The sequence below is a fragment of the Antennarius striatus genome, chromosome 9 (assembly GCF_040054535.1).
Source record: "Antennarius striatus isolate MH-2024 chromosome 9, ASM4005453v1, whole genome shotgun sequence".
NCBI classification, from domain to species: domain Eukaryota; kingdom Metazoa; phylum Chordata; class Actinopteri; order Lophiiformes; family Antennariidae; genus Antennarius; species Antennarius striatus.
Window position 1 is genome coordinate 9,373,380 of NC_090784.1, and position 22,071 is coordinate 9,395,450.

Consider the following 22,071-nt stretch of genomic DNA (forward strand, 5'->3'; position numbering starts at 1 on the left):
GCAGCCAGAAACCAGGGTACAAAAGAACTTTTACTACAGAGAATTTCATATGTCATCATGATAACTGTGGCCATTAAGAATTATCACATTCTGTTAAACACAATCCTCCACTTCTCTCCTAAACCAAAAGAAGCAGACAATAACAGTAAAAATGGATGACAAGACTCACAAGCTTTATGTTCAATCAGGATAAATGTGGCAATTCTGAGTAAGTCTTAAATGAATTGGGTGTGAGTGTGTGAGAAACACACAACAAAGTGGTGAATGGAAAATATACTTTAAATGTTTGAATTGGCAGAAGGCATTTTCTGACCACATATAAAAGCACAGAAAGAGCTCCAGTCACATGATGACAAAAAGTGTAGATGAAAACAAAAAGTTATCCCATCATCACCATCACCACTACCTGCTTGTCTGTCACTTACTTGTTGTCTCTTTTCAAATTCCAGTTTAATTGGAGACTTGATGCAGTTGCAGGTGTCCTGATAGGTCTGCTTCAGCGCCAGCTCCATCAGGTGCTTGTGGTACGCCCCTGCCATGTTTCCACACATGAAAATGATGATATTGGCCAAAATCTATGAAGAGTAATGATGGCATTAAATATTACACAAGAATGAAATTAAAGTGACAAATTGACAAATATCCTTGTGTGTGAAAGGCAAAAACAGAACTACAGTATATGAGGAATAGATTCAAAGTTATTAAATGTTAGTGTGTTATTCATTTTAAAAGTGTAAAACTTTGTGAAAAACAGTGGTCAGTTTAAATACTATTGGATACCTTTGATCTTAGATTAGTAAAGCTGTAATATATTTTTAAAAGTTCTGTGAAGCAAACAGGTTTTAGCGAAATGATGCTGAGACTGGAAAAAAAAATCTAGTGCATTCACAATTCGTTCAAGGTCAACTTGACATTCTTACCCAAGTTGATTTAAGGAAGACGTATCTGATGGAACTAGAAAAAATAAGTACAGGAAACGTGTGTCTGCTCTGCGGTAAAATAGTACAGCAGTCACTGGATTAACCAGTGACTGCTGTGAAAGCGCAGCTGGCAACAAGGGAAAGACCTTGAGACGGCATGGAAAGACAGCTGACAGGAGGGATTAGACTCCAACGGGGCCACCATGGGCTAGCTACCCGTGGTGGCTGGATCCAGCACAAGCAGTGTATGGGTCCCACCCAACTCTGCTACGAAAAGTTCTAAGAAGAAAACACCCCCTGAGCCTGCGAGAGCAGGGGCGGAAGATGGCTCGTCGACAGATAACATGGTAACGAACACAGGAACGGAACAGACTATGAGATTGATGATCAGCATACCTGAGGCTCCGACAGCTACAGCAGGATGCAAGCTCCAGAAATGTGTATGTGGTTGGACAAAGGTTACTTCCACCCATGGCCTGAAAATACACCAGGTCAAGAAGTGCCTAAGGAAGGGTCAACAGGGAAGTCGCATCGACAGCTACTTTTTGATAAGCAGGCCGAGTCAGTCGACTGAAGTTCAGCAGCAGGACACACACCACAGTCTGTAGGACATCAACACCCCTGTCCCAGAGGAGGAAGAGCAAGGCACAGGACAAAGCTTGCACAATGCGGCTGCTAGGAAAGCTCCAGGAAAACATCGAGCTGGCTCGCATGAAGATCAAGCCGAGCAAGTCCAGGAGCATCTCCATTGTCAAGGGGAAGCTGTCAGACCATCGCTTCCACAGGAACCCATTCCAACGGTCTCCGAGAAGCCGGTGAAGAGCCTAGGTCGTTGGTATGAAGCCTCCCTCTAGGACAAAGAGCAAGTGGAGCAGCTCAGGAAGGGGGTAGCCAGTGTCCTGAAGAACATAGACAGAACCCTGCTTCCGGGCAAACTGAAGCTCTGGTGCATGCAGTATGGACTACTCCCACGCCTCCTGTGGCCAGTAACCCTCTATGAAGTCCCGCTCTCAAAGGTGGAAAAGCTGGATAGGCGGGTTAACTCATATACAAGGAAGTGGCTTGACCTTCCCAGGTGCCTCAGCAGCATTGGGCTCTATGGCAAAGGAATGCTACACCTGCCCATCTCCAGTCTAGCAGAGGAGTACAAGTGCGCCAAGGTCTGACTGGAGATGATGCTACTGGATTCGAGCGATCCATTTGTAGCCCAAGCGGCACCCATCCTGGCCACCGGAAGGAAGTGGACCCCGTTGGTTGCAACGGAGCAGGCTAAGGCAGCACCCAGACACAGGGATATCGTGGGATGAGTTCAGGAAGGGAGGAGTGGTCTTGGTACTAGGGCCAGTACACCAGCCTGGAGCAAGGCCAATCCGTCCGAGAGACGCAAGCTGGTGGTCCAGGAGGTACGGCGGGAAGAGAAGGCAGGGAGGCGTGCACAAGCTATGGCACAGGCAAAGCAAGGGCAGTGGATGACATGGGAAGGAGTTGAGAAGAGGAAGATCTCCTGGAAAGATCTGTGGGAGATGGAGGCCTTCAGGGCAAGCTTTACCATCAGGGCTGCTTATGATGTTTTGCCCTCTCCTGCAAACCTAGGCCAGTGGTATGGCGAAGACCCCACTTGTCTCCTATGTCCAAGTCCAGCAACTCTAAAGCACATCTTAGTGGGATGCAAGACCAGCCTCACCAAAGGCCGATACACCTGTTGGCACAACCAGGTGCTAAAGTGTCTTGCAGCAGTGCTGGAAAATCAACGGACAAGCGTGAATGCCCTTCCTCCCGCGTCATCCAGCCAACACCGTTTGTCCGAGAGGGACAAGCCAGCCTCGCCTCCACAAGAGCTGACACTGGGCAGCTTGGCAGAGCACGGGACTGGAAGCTGCTGGCAGACCTGGACAAGAAACTCTGCTTCGCATAGAGCTCACGGTGCCATGGGAGGGTGCAGTGGAGGAGGCCTACAAACAGAAGAAGCTGAGGTATGCTGACCTCGCTGCAGATGCTCAACAACAAAGCTGGAAAGCGATGGTACGCCCAGTGGAATTAGGCTGCAGAGGGTTCGTAGCCACCTCAATATCCAGGTTACTCAGAGAGATGGGAGTACGAGGGAAGGCCCACAGGCAGGCAGTCAAGGACCTCTCTCGAGCTGCTGAGAAGGGGAGCCAGTGGCTGTGGATAAAGAGAAAGGATCCAACCTGGGCCTTCAAGTGAGCTGATGGCGTCTAGGGAGTGAACCTGGGACGCTGGGACTCACTGCTGAACCCTCTGGAGATGTCGTGGGCCAATCAGCGAAATCATCAGTGAAAGAGGGCGCCCAGTTGACAACCTGAAGGATGCCATCACTCACTTGAACTCCACAAAGTCTCATTGGTGCCTTAAGTATGAATTGAGGGATATCAACACCTAGTCCTATACAACAGATCGTACTGTTTCTTCATTCTTGAAATTAATACATTCATTCATGAGGAAACAGATTTTCCTTTATGTTTTGTTTTTTTCACAGGAGAAAGCCAGCATTTCAAAATTTATATGACAAACTCCACATCCTATTTTACTGTGCTTTTGTTACACAAAGACACATTTTTATTACTAATTGTTACATGTTAGACACTTTACTGATCACAGAAGAAATCTATTTTTAAAAACACAAACTTAAAAGAGAATAACAGAAGTATCAGCAAACCACCAACATGTTAAAAAGAGCAACAAAGGTATAGACCAAGCCAAAAGACATATCAGCAAGTATCAGAATCAGAATCTTTTAATAATCCCTGAGGGGAGACGTCAACTGATGCACCCCACTATTGTGATCAGAAAATTTCTGAAAATGGATAGTCCTATGATGAACACACTAACTTTTAGCAATTCGAAATAAAACCAAATTACATTTTTCAGATCAAATGTATTAAATAGACAAAGACTGAGCCAGATGAAGTCAGGCCTGATGTAAAATTACAATCTACGACAGTTAATTTTCTCTAGACAAGTTTATCTAATAAAATTTCTAAATGTGACAGTTCATCCATTCAGGAATTTTTGTTTTCCAGTGTGGCAGGTCCACCAACATTACACTCAGTTGGCTGCTCTCTATTAGATGACATCAGTTCAGCAAGACACTGACAGTGATCCGATAAATCTCAAAGGTCAGCTGTGTATATTGGGTGGCTGCATGAATCATACGTACCTCACTGGTGCCCAATTACAGATAATGTTGGACTTACGTGAGAATGCTGCCAAAAGGGCTTCGACCCTCAGTAAATTCTGGGACTTTCTAAATCAGCTAAGCCCTGTGCAGGCTATTATATCTGTTATACACTTACTGTATCTAAGATCAGTGTGGAGATGGATATCATTAACATAACCTGAGCCAACATCAGGCAAACATGCTCTCTGGGTCCATTAAACACGAATAGCAACAAACGTACTCACAAGATTTACCACCAGATATATATCAGTTTGAAGCTATAATTCGGTACAGAGCATCATGTGTGAAATGCTCAGACAATGCTCTGAACTTATCTTTGAAAATTAAAAAAGTGCAGTATTATCAAAAACCTGTATGCAGATACAGAGCTGTTTTAACCTGATTTTCCAAATAAACAAATAACAAATGAAAAAAAAGACAAAAAACCCCAAAAACAATACAAGGAAAGTTAGCTATGAGCAGAGGAAAAGCAAAAAAATCAAAACTCAGTTTATGCAGGTAACATGGAACAGATGCTACCACTCTATATCTTTGTGACAGATCAAGTTTAAATAATGTGTTATTTCTTGAGTGTCCAATTACATTAGATCAGAGCTGCTTCAAAATACAAAGATGGGATTTTTACAGGGAATTGTGAGATTACTCTTCTCACCTTTCAGCAATAAAGTATTTGTATATAAATGTATAAGAGAAATGCTATTACAGGCAGTCAAGGCAATACATAGAATATTTCTAAATGTTACACACACATAAATATGTACCCAACAAGGGTCTTTACCTCAATGAATAGCTGGGGCATTAAAGATGGCAATGAGCAAGTATTGTAAATATTAATGGACCACAGTTACAGGAGATTCCATCATGATTCCTTCTCACAGATCATAACTGCAGCAATACAGACAGATGTTTGTGGGTCTTTTTGACTTCCTGTTTTTATGCCGCATAAAGCACAGAGTCTCTCATTAACTGCTTTTGCCACATTTTTCCCAGAGTACAGTATCTGAACCAATGACCTTTAAAATCTGAGCTTTGTCAGTGACTAATTAAAATGCATCCAGAGAGACCTTTTACTCACAACTAAAGCTGGGGTGTAGTAAAAAAAAAAAAGAAATGAATCTACCACCAATTTGAATGTAAGGATTCCACTGCAGATTTGAACATTTCGTTTGATGGTAGTTAACACACTGATATTGTTTTTTGGCATTCAAGAGAAAAATTATCTCTACCGTTTATTTTCTAATATCAGATAGAGGGTGAGATTTTGATTGTTGTAAGTCTATTTCTAGAAAAATATATCTTTGGAGGAAGACGTAGGCAAGACACATGAGATAAAAGACTAATACCGTAAAAAATAGAGCTAGAAGTAAAAAATTAAAACAAACACTTCTGACAAAAGCAGGCATTTTGGTGAGGTTTCCTGAATACGCGCATGTTCAGAAATGATAAAAGAAAACAAAAACCATGTGCGATTTGATGCAAAACTTGTTCATTACCTAGAACTATCTGCACGTCTAATTTCGAACATACAAGTTTTTTGTGAAGCGTCCTTTTGCGGGATTAGTTTATGCTGCACTCTACAATAGCACCCAGCATTCTGGTGGCCCTTAGAACAACCCCTTAGCACACACAACAGGAGCAAAAATGGATTGATTAACTGCAAATAATAAATTTTAATTCCTACATGTGGAATATTTCCATGTATTGTTATTTATACTATGTTATATAGTACTGTACATGCTAATTTGAGTTTATTATAACCTCATTTTGGAGTGCTTCTTAACCAGGTTAGAAAAGATTGTAAATTATCCATTTATATTTAAAGCCTTCACAAAACGTGTCATGGTGGCAGGGTAAGCAGGTAAGAGACCTCTGGTTAAGGGTTACAAGGTTGGCAGTGTTTGCTGGGTTATTGAAGACACAAACAACCAAGTAAACAATCAAGTGACCAAGGATGGATCCTATAGGCCAAATTACAATAATGTGTCGGCCAATTTGCCATCTGAGTGAACAGCAGGTTGTGGTGCAACAAATCCATCAGCTTCTTTATGGCTGCTGTCCAGTACTCACCTTCTGACAGCTTGGACTTAGAGCAGCCTGTCACCCTGTCTCACTGTTCTTTTCTGAAACAGGAGATGTAATCCCAAGCCTGCCTCACACAAAGGGATGGACTGAGGCTGGCATATTGCCAGAGCGATTTGGAGAAGGATAATGCATGTATGCATCCGCATCTGACACATTTACAGACAGACACACACACATACAGTAGGCATACAAAGACACACTGAAAAAAATACATTTTAAGTTGACATAAGGGGACATAACCTGTGTAGTTCTGTCAACTCTTATTTGTATAGCGCTTAATCACAACAGCAGACATTTCAACGCGCTTTATTGTTAACTTATAAGTGAAAAAGAAGCAATAAAAACTAGAATCAAGGCAGTCAGAGACTGCAACATCCCACGACACCCATGAATTCAAATTTTTACTCTGACCTACTGGCATAGGTCAAGTGCCAGTAGGTCCAGTGCTCTGACCTATTTCCATAGATCAAAGCTAGTGCTTTGATCTATGGTCTTACACTGGCCATCTCCCTCGTCTTTTGATACAAAAGTTTAAATGGTCAAGGTCATCATCTCATTTTCATCCCCTTTGCCGCCTGAGTAATGTACTTTTTGTTTCATCTTACTATCTGCAACGTTTGCGAAGATATTTGGTGGACTAACGAACGGACAGACGGATGGACACACGAACACTGACAATTACAATACATCACCACTTTGAAGCGGGATGTAAATACAATGTCTGCTTTGAAGCGTCTGATGGTGTTACAAAAAATTACAAGGGTATAATTACAGTCAGTCAGTCATTTTCATATTACCGCCGCTACATCCGCCGCAGCAGGTCACGGGGAGCTGGAGCCTATCCCAGTGGCATAGGGCGTGAGGCGGGGGACACTCCGGGCATGACGCCAGTGCACAGCGGAGCCACACACAAAGACAAACAACCACTCACACACACACTCACTCCTACGGTCAATTTGGGACCGGCCTACAGTGATACAAAAATTCACATGCCGATATGTCACAAATTAATCCTGCTTTTTGAATTGCAATAACTTGTAATATATGAACACAAGAAATGACATTTAAGAGTTTGTACTATGTCAAGAAAAACATCCTTGATGGTAACCAACTTCTATTGTCTGATTGCACACTGTTTGTCGTCATATTGCCCAGTGCTCCTGTACATATGCATCTGATGAAGCAAATATTTACATACTGACCCTTATAGTTATGTAATGTTAGGCTTTATATGAATTCAAATCATAACTTTTAATGTTCCCCTAGGAAATAGGGATGTAAAACAGCAGTTATTTTATGTTCTTATAGTCACTCATTCTGTAACACAATAGAATTAGAGAATTAACCATCTGCCAACCTAGTGTCAACAAACAAATAAAGTGGCTTCTGCTGAAATCTGGTAAATAACTGGACGGCTAGTGAAGGTCTAACATCATGGGACAGGTTTAAATCAAGCTATATAAAACAATCAGTAGACTATTTAGATGCAGTATAAATCCCCCATAATATACAAGATCATGGTGTTATATTTAAATTTGGAAAATAACATCAATTTTTGTATTAATGTTTTTTATATTGATAATTGTGGGTTTTTTTGCTTTTTTCGTTTTTAGACATAAAACACAGAAACAGTATGGCTACTATCAGTCAATGAATGTGACCCATGTCTCTTCTGGCTCTTACTCGGACGTCTACATTGAAGCATTCTGTAATTTTTGTAGTTGTAGACCACACAATAAAGGTTCTTTTGAATTCAGTCTGGGACACGGTTCTTTAAAATATGACATTAACCTTGGATTAACGTGTATTTGTTAACCGTTCCTTTGTTCGTTCGTTTGTCCGTTCGTCCGTCTGTCCGTCGGTCCACCAAAATTCTTCACAACCGTTGCAGATAGAAAGATGAAACAAAAAGCACATTACTCGCGCAGCAAAGGGGATAAAGGTGAGATGATGACCTTGACCTTGAGAAAACTAGGTCACGGCGAAATTTCAACTTTTGTACACTCAGGAACCGGATATGATACACACACACACACACACACACACACACACACACACACACACACACACACAAACACACACAATATTAACAATTATGTCTTTCACTTCTTTCCATTTTCATAAACACAAATAGAAAACAAGTGTGATGGAGGAGCTCAGCCAGGATATGGCATCTTTGTTTGCTGTACAGCATTTTGTTGTTTGGCTATGCCACATCTCACCCTGAATGACATTTTGACTGCTTACTGAAGAGCAATTTGTTTCTATCCAACAATGCCTTTGTAACTTCATCTTCCTGTTATGTTTCAAACACCTCTAATTGGCATTTAAAAAACACAACCAAAATACATCTTCAGGTGCTAACAAAAAGCATCACAGCTTGTGATCATTTTTTCCTTTAGCCTTGTGATCACTGCTACTTCAATTGTGTCACGACTATTGTTTTATTCTCCATTTTTCTCTTCGATTTGATTGATTGATCTCTCTTTTGGTTTCTTTCTGTTACAATCATTGCACAATATCACCTTTATAATCTTCTAATATATTTTGTCTGTCTTTTGTTTTATATTTCAGATATTTATTTTCTCAGCATCAGCTTCTCTCCCACTCAGGACTTATTAATGAAATATGAGTATACAGCATGCAGTATATAATGTAATGTACTGTAATGTATTTATTTTTTCTACTTCTGCATGTGCTAATTCCTGTTCAAAACATGTTCATCATGTAGTTTATCGATGCACCAAGTCTTTACAAGGGTTACCCCAACACTCTATATACATAGGCCTTATATCTAACTTATTTCATGACAGGACTATATGCATCTGAGATGATCTCTGACAAAATTGTGTTTGTGCTTTTTCTCATCTGTTTTTTTTTTCTCACTCCTCCATGCCCATTAAAGTAAGCTGAATATACATTTTAAAAAATGATTACATTACTTTAAAAACAGTTGCAATACTATTACAATAGTGGGGTAAAACTTAGTCTTGAGGTCAGGTGACGAACAAACACTTCAAAGTGTTGTGTTCGAACAGAGCAATTTGGAGTGATATTGATTCTTTGATGTGGCTAAAAGGCGTTTCACTGCTCCTTTTCCACCTGTACCTCTGCATCTCCACATTTAACGGAGTATTTCAGTTACTGTTTCCTAAAGGTGTGTTTTTGCAACACACTTTTCCCTTTTTTGAGCATGCCATGTGAAATTACTTTTCTCTGGCTCACCCATCTATAATCTTGTCTCTGAGTGTATCTCACAGAGCGAGTTGAGATGAGGCCTGAAGCTGCACACACACACCACAGCATAAAAGGCTCAGTTCAGTTGGTTATGCAACTTTTTTTTTAAATTAAACATGTTGCTGGTCCACATTGTATCGAAGTCTGTACTGCACAGTCCTTCCATTCCCATCAGTACACTCACCAAGTGTGAAGTAGATTGGAAGATGACTAGTTGAGGTATAGAGAGGATATAGCGACAGATGGAAAGACTATATAGAAATTTAATACAGTAATGTGTGGTTTAAAGTGTTTGTCATGTTAAATACAAAAGGTGTTGTAAATAAATAAGAGACTACAATGAAACTCCATAAGGACCACATATTACTCACAAACAGCTCAAAAATTGCCTGAATGGAATATTGTTTAGGTAAAAAGTATTCAGTAATGGAAATATTATATGATATTACATTCTATTAAACTAAATGCTGCATGATGAAACAACAAACAAATCTCAGTTTTCCACGCTCATGTTGCTTTCACTGGACAGATGCTGTTCACTATTTTTGAGGGGAGTTTCTCCTAAAGGACACTCTCTCCTGGCAGATTTCCACTGAAATCGCGCAGACAAGCAAAATGACGTGACGTGCAAGAGGAGCTGGCAGATAGTGACCATGTAGCCGCAGGCGACTTACATGCCAGTATGCCCATATGATATTAACATATGGGAGAAAAAAAGTAGGTTGGGAACACATCACGGGTCAAAACAGCAGAGTTCACAAAGGCATCAAATGCTTGTTTGTTAGGGAAAATAATAGACAGAATGATTATACAGGTGCTACAGTCACTACTGACTGCTGTGCTAGAGCTAGGTCAGTCTGTAATTACAATATTACTGAACTGTATTTTTCCATTCCATTGCATGTTTGTGCTGGATTCCCAGAATGTACATTGCTAGATACCTGTTGGAACATATAAATAAATACACAATTGTCAGCTATGAATATTGCAGATACATTGTGTGCATTGTGTGAAATTCTAGACCATTAAATGATAATCACACAATTTTACAACGTATTACAAAAACAGATATTTTAATTTGGGGGGGAGGGGGTGGCTCTGGTGTGATGAATTAAAATCTCTGATCACCACTGAGGCATGACTTTTGTGACATTGTTAAATCAAGGTTGTGTCACTCACGTAATAGTCATTCGTAGGTGCACTGGCAGAAAGTGAAGACCGAAAAAGCTCAAATTCATGAACCAAAGAAAACTTTTTTTTTTCTGTTTCCTTGTCTTCTCTACATATCCAAGACTCCTGAGCATTCTGTGCTTAAGAAGGCAAGAAGAAGACCTTTAGACACACTATTAAAAAAAAAACATATTAGAATTTCTATCATTCATTTGCTAACTTAGTTTTATTTTAAAGGTCACTTTTGTTTGTTTGCTAAAAATACTGACAGTATGGTTAAGATTACCAGAAATTCTCATTTTGTGAGGAGAACAGAGGAACGTTAAATATATGAAAGAAAAACAATTTCATTAAGATTCCACTTGGAAACAAACCAAAACACAGTGGTGATGTATGTCACTGAATATGGATTGGACAGGAAATACTGTAGCTTTGGCTGAAACTGCTGTTCTGTCCAGCTAAAAGCTAGAGCTCTTACCACTGCAGTAATAGAAAACTCGTCTTGTTTTCAGCTGATGCCTGTTTGTAGAGTATGAAACAGTTTTTTGTGTTAATTTACATTGGTACAGCAAGCCTCTAACATGAGACTTATTGTATGATGAAAAAGACAACAACAGTGGCCAACCATTGATTGTATTGTCACACTCAACTTGTTGCTGCAAAGGAGACCACAATATCAATTTTGTGTGTGTGTTGGTTGTTCTCTGGTGTGGTTAAGTCCTTCTCCTGTTTATAATTGGACACATCTTTTTTTTTAAATTTAACTTTTTTTTTTTTTTACATTTTACATACTGATTTGATCCCCAAAGGGAAATTAAGAAAGCACACTCGAGTGGGTCAAATGCATGCATACGTGTTAGTGTGTACAGGCCCATGTAGCACACGCACACACACAAAGGGGGGCCTGTAGGCATGCAAAGGGAGGTAGAGCGGGGGGTAGCTCCTTCACGGTGCGCCCCAAATGAGCAATTTTTGTAAAGGGGACGGTGCCTTGCTCAAGGGCACCTCGTCAGTGCTCTGGAGGTGAGCTGGAACTTCCCACTGGTAGCTCATACTCTGGGTGTTTTTTGGGCGGGAGCGGGAATCGAACCACCGATCTTAAATGATATGACGACCTGTTCTACCTCCCGCTCTACCACTGAGCAACTGCTGCCATTTCATCATTTTTACTCTCATTTGAGGTTGTGTTATTTCACAAACTCTCTCTCTCTCTCTCTCTCTCTCTCTCTCTCTCTCTCTCTCTCTCTCTCTCTCTCTCTCTCTCTCTCTCTCTCTCTCTCTCTCTCTCTCTCTCTCTCTGTGAGTGTGTGTGTGTCTGTGTGTGTGTGTGTGTGTGTGTGTGTGTGTGTGTGTGTGTGTGTGTGTGTGTGTGTGTGTGTGTGTGTGTGTGTGTGTGCAGAATACAAAATACAATAAAAAAGGCGATATTGGCACTAAAAAAAAAAAAGCAGACAGATCAGGTACAATACCTAAAGATTTCCAGATCATTCATTACAAGCTGTCAAAGGTTAAAATTATTGATCTACTTGGAAATTGAGTGTCATGACTTTCTGTAAAATGCTCCATGACCTTACCTGCCACACTACCGGCTCCATGTGATCAGCTGTAGTGGATAGGCAGATGCTCAACATTAGGGTGTGAGAGGCGGAGGTCAGCACACTGGCAATGATGGCGTCTCGCATAGAGAATGGCAGCATGGTGTAAACCACAAACACAATGAACAGAAAGAATGACACCTGTGGGGAAAAGATACACAGGAAGCACCTGCACTGTGAAACAGGAAAAGGAAAGGAGAAAATTGAAAACATTGTTCTAAAAATAAAATATCAGTGCTGACTGTCCAGTGTGCACAGCAATACTGTTTGCTTCTTTAGTGTAGCTTTTTTATGCACAGCTACATTGCTACTGATAGTGTTAGATGGAATTACCTTATAGTAGCATTAAAAAAAACCTCACACCTGCATAAAGTAAAGTCAATTTTTAAAAAAAATTGTGTCAGAAAGCATTCACTGTAGAGTGTTTAACAGGGGATTCATTGTGATATTCGTAGTCTCTACCTTACCCATGCACCCTTGATTACAGGAGGAAGAAAAGAGGTAATTCGCTCACTTGTTTTAAACTTGACACCTCTGATGGAGCATGTGGAGTGCTTCCATTTTTACCCAAGTTCAGCACACACACAGTTCCTCAAAATTCCTCCTGCTGCAGGGCTAAAGCGGATCATCTACTGTCATGCATAGATAGAAAGATGTTCAGTGTACTCAACTGCAGCCAGGTGCCAGTTAACCTTTCCTGGCTTTTTCGCAGACCCGGGAGGTGTAGGGGGAAGTGAGGTGGGAAGGGCACAGCAAAGCATGAGAGAGGGAGAGAATCTGAAATAGGGAAAAACAGTACCTCCTCTGTTCAAGCCAGGGTGACCAACGTACTACTTTCTTCATGGCTGACGGTGACTGAATGTTAATGTTGATAGATAGTTTGTTACCTTTTCAATAATATTTATTCATGTGAGGTAAATGGTGGCCAAATGAGTCATGTCAAATTTCCTCTGGCTTAAATACTCATAAGCAACTCTAAATAAGGTAAAAACGTGCCATGTGTGTGTGTGTGTGTTTGTGTGTGCGCATGCGTGTGTGTGTGTGTGTGTGTGTGTGTGTGTGTGTGTGTGTGTGTGTGTGTGTGTGTGTGTGTGTGTGTGTGTGTGTGTGTGTTTGTGTGTGTGCTATCACGCCGAGGACACACAAACACGGACCAAAGTGGAGCTAACTAGTAAGCTAAATTCAAGATGAGTTCAACAGCTTGTGAGCAACTTGCATGTCTGGCTCTGAGCTAGGACATTGCCACACACTACAACCTTAGCCTAAACACAAACTTAACCTCGGGAATAGCCACGCCCAGGGAGACGTCATTCACTCCTGTTATGATGTCACCACAGGCGCTGATCTGATATAAGCCTGATTTGGACACTTGGACAACTTTGCAGCTGTACAGTAGTCGATATAGGACCTGTTTGTTTTCCAGATTCTAGAAGTTGGTTGGGTTGGGGAGGACAACTACAAATACAGTATATACAGTAGACCTGAAAAATGTGGTTTTCATAATAGGACCCTTTTAATAAACTAAAAATATATTATAGTATATATATATATATATATATATATATATATTCATTCATTCATTCATTCATTTTCCAACCCGCTTAATCCGCTAACGCAGGTCGCGGGGTAGCCAGTGCCTATCCTGGCAGTCTCAGGGCGTGAGGCGGGGGACACTCCGGGCACGACGCCAGTGTACCGCGGAGCCACACAGAAACAAACAAGCATTCACACACACACTCACTCCTACGGTCAATTTGGGACCGGCCAATTAACCTGAAGCGCATGCTTTTGGAGGTGGGAGGAAGCCGGAGAACCCGGAGAGAACCCACGCAGACACGGGGAGAGCATGCGAACTCCGCACAGAGCGGGACTCGAACCCGGGTCCGCCGTGATGTGAGGCAGCAGCGCTAACCACTGCGCCACCGTGCCGCCAGATTATATATATATATATATATATATATATATATATATATATATATATATATATATATGTATATATATATATATATATATGTATATATATATATAAATATATATATACTATAGAGTTGATGCTTGGTGCCCAGCAACTGGTTAGTGAAAGGCATAAACAGTTGGCAAAACACACATAGAAATTAACATTTATAGCTCATTGTAAAATTGGCTATGATATGCCAATAGAGATGGTAAATACAATTTTTAATAATTTATTATGATTACAAATTTTAATAATTTAAAATACATCAATCAAGACTATGTATTTTTGTACTATTTCTATTGAATACATACAGTTTAATAAGAGAGCGGGATTTGTGTTTTTCACAGAGAGGGGAATGCTGAGGGAAGATTAATCATTTAAAACATTGTCCAGCACGACAGCATTAATATTATGACATTAATTCTATTATGATGTAAATATTTCACTAGCTGAAAAATCAACAATCCTAGTTTAATATAGATCACCAGCTTCCCTCATGTTGGGGTGCTGCACCGATCAGCATATTGAGGTAGTAACTCAGTGACCTTGCTTTATGGTGTATAAGCACTTTGTTTCTACTAATGGACAGGAGGCTTTTTATGAGCTACTGAGCTTCCTAAATGTGGTAAAGCCTGTCAGTAAGTTCAGCCAGCCAAGCTTCAGTGCTGTTTACACACAAACAAATGACATGCTGTATTCTCCTCATTAATCATCACAGCCTCACAATTTTGGTGGTCTATTCAATTTCAATTTCCCCATCTCCTCCTCTGCCAGTCAATGCTACTGCTGACACCACTCCACCATTTACCTGTAAGCTCCAGTCAAAGGGTTTTGAGGAGTTTGCTTAATGTAATTGTACCCTCACATGTTCAGCTGCTATAATAATGTCTCAAGAATTGCTGAGTTATGACCGATCATACAACATTATATATACATATGCTCGAAAGTGTGAGTGTGTGCACGCATGCACACACTCACATTTTCGAGCAATTTGAGACCGCTGTGTGGTGACAGCACTACCCATTGCGCCACAGTGCCACTCCTAGATGAACAGTAAACATTAAAAAAATTGTAAATAATTCATAAAAATGTCCCCTGCACAGTCATCATCACTGTCATGACTTTTGTCTTTACGTATAGTCTTACTATAAGTTAAGGCCACACATTTTCAGTGTGTATTGATTATACTGCATATACAGCACCCCTGAAGCTGCATCACATCCATTATCCTTTATGTGGACATCAGTCAATGACCGGTATTGTATTACTTGCTAATAAAATGGGAATGGCACCTTGATTTATTGAAAAACTGATAAATCATTCCAACCATTGTCCTTTGAATGACTGACTCTGCAGGACAGGTGCAATCTTATTTACTAAACCATGACGACAAAGATCAGAACAAAAAGGAACGAACAATATCTTCCCATAAGTCTGGTTGTTCCATCTTTCACTTTTTGAAGAGGGTCTCTAGCAAAAGGGCACCACATTGTCTTCTGATATATTTGACCGCAATCTCCAAAATTAAGATTAATACCCAGTCAAGTATAGTGATACTGTGCTCTGAATGTACTGCAGAGGTTAATATTTAATGTCGTAATATTTTGTTCCACAGGTTAGAAAACAAATACAGTATGTAAAACAGAAGCATTGACATCTACAGTAAATATATTGTTTTATAATCCTTTCAGTGTAGTTTCTGCAGTAACTGCCCCATTTTTTATATCAATGTTGATGTGCCACACAAATCAAATCAGTGGGCTGTTATACAAAAAGACTTCAGTCTTGTAGTGTCTCCACTATAAAAAAAAATGCATTTGATTAAAACAACTATATTTTTCTTAAAATCTTTTAAAACCCATCAACACTTCAATCATCCAGTGCAGAATGTCAGCAGATCAATGTTCAACTCATTATAACAAAGAACAGTAGAGCAGCGACAACTGTGACTAACAATTAAAAGATCTTTCCAATTATATCCTGAGCAAAGTATGCAATGTATTTTATGATTTGGTGAGCAGCAGTGTAGCCATGGTTACTGCTGTTGTTTCCTGCCATTTAAAACTAAGACCTTGCAGTAACAGCCTTTATAATGTGGCAGTCTATGTTATAAGCCACTGGGAAGAAAGTGTCATTTATTTTATAATTTGATGCTGTATCACACATGCATCTATATGTACTAATGTCTGCATATATAATAAATAAACAAGTGACAAATAGCCTGAAGTGAAATTGGTTTCCCCAATTGTCATTTTTGAAAGAGGACAATTTCTAGAATTTAAATTAGGTTTGTCTTTCAATCACATAAAGCAACAATTGCAATTTATTTCTATACGGTTTCCATACAAATTGGCAATTTCTTGGGGTATTATTGTGCTGTATGATACATAATTTGACAGGACTGGGGAGAGTGCCATAATCCAACGACACTTTATTTCTCCATGATATTATTGCACCGAAGCCATAATCCCATTATAGTCTGACCATTATAGTCTGTTGAGAATGAAACCTTACTCCTACAGTTTGTTGAGTTTTTATTCTTCATTGCAAAAGGATGACTCTGTTTGACATGAGATGATGGATATTGATCACGTAACAAATTTGTATCATAACCATTGTAGCACACTTTATCAGCATACACTTATCAAATGCAACAGGCACACAATAAACAATTTAATTAGATGTTCTTCGATGCTGTGAATAATGTGTCTAATGCATTTCCCTTGGCACACTGTTGCTTCTCACAATAAAAAGTTCAAGAGAAATGGCATCTAAAAATGGCAGTATCAAAGACGATGAACACAGAGAAGAAAAAACTTTTAAAAGGTTATCCTGGTAGACAGCTGATAATATAAAACCATCCTTTCGTTATCAAATGTTTAATACCATCAAGTGCAAAACACAAAAAGTTTGAATTATTACCTGCAATAGCACAACTTTTAACCTGAAAGAGTAAATTACTAATGCTAAATTTTCTTTTTCTTTGTGATCGTTATTGAAGTCAACATGTGCTGAAATGACTGACATGGTAATCTTTTAAGGTATGAGCTCTTCTTATTGTTTCCTCCTACAGTTAGCTGCTGAAGCTGCCCACACTCCTACAACAGTGTGGGCAGCTACCTTCTTTTGATAATATTTTCTGTCTCCAGCGCTGATTAGACATTGTGGTTTTATAAGAACTATGACTGATTAAGCAGTGCTACTCAGTTATTAGGGCATTCCTAGTCCTAGTTCATATTAATGCAAATGAGAGCACCCCAGTCACCCTACTGAAGGAAAATTCTGGACTGGTGTAATGGGTCTGGGACTAACTATTTCTATTTTAACAGTTCAGGAGTGCCTGTGATGCGATGGCAACACATGTACACCACATCTCACCCATACCCAGCTAACATAGGCTCCAACAATACCTGTGACCGGCAAGACGGAGAAGCTGCTGAAGATGAGAAGATTACGGTAATCCCATTTACAAGAAAATACAAGTTACAAGTTATAAATAATTGAGGAAAAAAATAAGCAATGATTTGGACAAGTGTTCCTCAATAACGCAGATGAAGAGAAAAGAGTAGGGTATATCACTTCCTCAGATAAATTATTGCTGACAAATACGATTTGGTGCGGCAGCATAATTTGCTTCGAGTGCAGAAATCCTGTTTCCAAATGAATGCTGTGAAATCAGAAGCCTTCACTGAATTATGAAACTGTACTTTGGATAATTAAGAGGCTGCAGGGGGATAGCCACTTAATACTTGACACTTAATGCAGTAATAAAGCTGTGAGGAGCTTCCTTCACAGAAGGTAAAATAAACATAGTACCCTCTGACAATTAAGAGGATAAACCTTTTTATGGTCTATCATAGTGCATACAACTCTGCCACTGCCCCATGAATCAATTCATTGATAGTGACGCTCAGGATGGACCATAAAACACATTTAAGAGATAGAGTGACAGATTACATCAGGCTGTTAGTTTACAGGCTAGATTTACACTCTCACTCTCTCTCTTCTCTCTCTCCCTCGTGTGTGTGTGCACGCGTGTGTGTGTGTGTGTGTGTGTGTGTGTGTGTGTGTGTGTGTGTGTGTGTGTGTGTGTGTGTGTGTGTGTGTGTGTGTGTGTGTGTGTGTGTGTGTGTGTGACATTTACATTTATAATTGCTAACTAGATCTGCCATGGATATAAAACAAAAACAAAATTAAAAATTATTTTCGTCACAATAACAAATTAGATTTTTACGTAACGGCTTACTTACTTCTTTTTTCATCCTCCTCCCAATCTAACCATCTGCCTTGCTGCCCATCATTCCCTTTTTCTTTTCCTGTCCATTAAAGCAGTCCTTGTCCAATTTCTTTCTCCCACTGTCTTTTAATATTGCAGGGGTCTATCATCACCTTAACACCCCTGTCCTCACCTCTTCCTGTCACCACCTCCTCCTCTCTGTATAGCCTAATGAAGCTGGTTGCATACTCAAAATAAGAGTGTATGAGTGTATGTGTGTCACAGGGAGGAATTGAGAGAGAAAAAGGAGGAAATGAAGCAGGTCCAGACATCTCTCAGCAAGGGGTAGAGGCTGGACCACACAGATAAGCCCACCGTCAGCAAACACAGAGGGCTTTGTTCAGAGAGGATAAGCATCCCATTGATGTGAAAATGGTGAAGGCACTGTATACAAATGCAATTTGAAGAGACAGGGGGTGTATCTTGCTATAGATGTTGTCATCGGCTATAAGGATGTTGAGGTCAACACAAATAATGTAGTATTGACAGATGACCCTTCACATTATGGGACACATATACATATACGTGTGTGTGTGTGTGTGTGTGTGTGTGTGTGTGTGTGTGTGTGTGTGTGTGTGTGTGTGTGTGTGTGTGTGTGTGTGTGTGTGTGTGTGTGTGTGTGTGTGTGTGTGTCTATCTATGTGTGTCTATGTGTGTATGAACTATGTTTGCCGAAAATAATGCTGAATTGTATTAAAATACAGTAATCCCTTGTTACTCGCGGTTAATGCATTCCAGGACCACCCGCAAAAAAACAAAATTCCGCAACATAGCAACAAAGTATTTATTTTATCATTTACAGTAATGTAAATGTTTATGAACCCTCCCCACACTGATATTAAACTACCTTATATCTGTATTACCTTTTCCTACACTCTTATATATTATTGAAAGTTCTTTTAAGACTTAATCACACACAATTACAGGCAGAACTTTCTTACAGCAGTGGATAGCCATCATGTGGAAAGAAAGATGGCAAGGCCTACGACTTGTCTGAAAACGGTCACCCAGGAGGGCTCACTAACTGAGCCAGTGGATCCATTCTCAGAAATCAGAGAGCCCAGTGGTACATCTGGAAGAAACCATGGTGCAGAACAGATAACTCAGCGCCGAGCCGAGGTTACCCCTGCAGGAGTTCATTGATCACACTTTCAATGGATCTACGGTCTGATTTAATACCAGAGTAACAACACAAGCCATCCCAACCAATCATCCCACCAAGTTTCTCAGTTAGGAATGAAGGAGTCGAATCCAAAGAAGTCCCTGTACCACAGATCTGTAAAAGGGAGCAGCACATTTGGGTGTCAAAACAAACAAACATACACACACACACACACACACACACACACTAGTGATGTCTTGCACATTACAGCCTTTTGATACATTTTTCTTTAAAAAAATATGATCGTACATGCTTTAAGGAAAAGAAATAAAAGTTGAGGAAAAATATCCACATAATTTCTAATTAGAATGGTGCACTAAAACAAATCCATTGCTGTACGAAAACCCTGAAGGAAGGAGAGATCTGAACCTTCAATAATGGATTTATCCTTTTTCAACATTCACTCCACTTTGCTTTGGCCACTTAAAACATATCTAATAACTTCTTCCAATAGTTCTGCATTGCATATTATGCAGACACCAAAACCAGTTATTTAGAACACATTACTGGTATCTTAGCAACATACCTACAAGTTCTTCTGTAAGAGTTAGTTCTCTTTAAAGATCACCATGCTTTTTTTCTTAAACTTGGACTATAAGTGGCAACATTTGGATGCAGTGATGAAGAACAGCAATACTGCTTGAGAGACATGTAACTACAGTCGATGTCCTTAATGAGGCTTTCACTTGACAAGTGTCAATTAAAGTCCCAGCCCCCTCACTCTGACGTCTTGTTAACGTCATGTTACTGAGTACATTCAGCTATTCTTTCATTTTGTCTCCCTGTTAATTTGCCACAAAGAAAATCACATTCATTCTGGTGAAGAATAGTAGAAGATGCAAATAATTTCAATTAAACAAACAAGTACAAATTAAGTTTTTAAAACTGAAGTTTTACATATCACAATTAGGACTGCTGGGTTTAAACAAATAGAATTAGTAAAACTGAATCAAGTACTTTTGTTATATCTGTGTCTGGGAAATTAATTCTGTATATCCAGTGTGAGTTTCCACTGGCATTAGCTTGGTTTGTTTTTCTGATAGCATCAGACAGAAATGTTGAACGCAAAAACATTTTGTTAAATGACAAACAAAGGATGGTATTTTGATTTTTTTTTTAATCATGAGATATTCTCCAGTGGGGAAATTATTTCTACAATGTAGTCAAGATATATAGGCCGTAGCAGAGCAGTGCCCAGGAGGTGAACTGGCATCTCTCCAAACACAAGTCCACACTCCACACTGGTCTATGCAGGACCTGAACCGTCCACCCTCGGGTCCCCAAACCATTGCGTCATTGACTTCATACTTAGGGTTTGCTGGTAAATGCTGTACCCGATCAGAACATTTTAGAAATGGCACAACTGATGTATTAATTGGACAAGATACATGCAGTTCAAACATAGGCACAGGGAATAACCATCACACATCGTAGTGTCACGGTGAACTACTTTGTTCAAGGCAGTGAATGGAGTCCATTTATGTTTTAGAGCCAACGGTAGATCCCCTTGATGGTTTACTGTTCCATCAATATTTATTTAGACTGAATGAATATTATAAGACTGGGTATCACATTCTAATCATTTGTATGGGGAGTGATTTTCCCATTCAGCCACAAAGGATGAAAGTATAAAAGAATGCAAATATTCTCTTTAATCTCTCCTGGGTTATTGACAAACAGCAAATACACACACTCTATACATATCCCATTTTATACATCTTTAGTTTTTGCTTTTGTTTTTTTAGCTTTGCTGAGTACAGTTCATGATGAGATGTGACTCCCATATATTTCCCTGATGGTTGAAATTAATTCACTGCTCTCTCCATCATTGAATTAAAATAAATAAAACATACTGCATATATTTCATTCCAAGGTAGAGAAATGTGAGTCTTTTATCAATCTATAACCTGATCGAGTGCAATGTCTTCAACATTAATGTCTCTTTAGATAAGTACTAATTAATATGGCTAAGAAATAGCAGTCTGAGAGAATGAATGGCATAATGGCCTGGTATTTTTAGTCAGCCAAAGAAAGGAATGAATGAAGCATCATGTGAATCAAAGCATCTTTAGCTACCTCTTTGTGATAGGCGACACCACACAATCCATGTGTCATGCAGATCCCAATATCAGCTTTCAAATGAAGAATGCCTAATGTACTGTGGGGTTTTCAATAAGCCAGGAAATGCACATGAGTGTAGCAATGTAGATAATACTGTTTGTCCATTTTGCCACATTTTTTTGTGAATACAACAACGCTACATAATTTGTTTTACACAGATTATACATTCAGTCCCTGAAAGAACCTGAGAGCAAGGAAGAATACTTATATTCCCACGTTGAAATTTGTGCTATTTTCCTATAAAGCGAGCTGATGGTAGTGTTACGGCTGTAGCTCATCTGTGTATATTGAATATCCCTCTGCAACCCTGCTTCTGAGATGCTGGCCCTGCACTGCTCCTGGATGCTCCGCC

The 22,071-nt window shown here is 39.8% G+C and overlaps 1 protein-coding gene across 1 annotated transcript in view; it reads right to left on the minus strand.

Moving 5' to 3' along the window:
* Positions 1 to 22,071, minus strand: part of adcy2a (adenylate cyclase 2a) — a 60,570-nt gene that overhangs the window by 25,985 nt on the left and 12,514 nt on the right. Inside the window, exons 3-4 of the mRNA XM_068323519.1 lie at positions 12,183 to 12,344; positions 426 to 575 (exon numbers count right to left, since the gene is read on the minus strand). Of these exons, the coding sequence (XP_068179620.1) occupies positions 426 to 575; positions 12,183 to 12,344 (312 nt within the window). The remainder of the gene's footprint in view (positions 1 to 425; positions 576 to 12,182; positions 12,345 to 22,071) is intronic.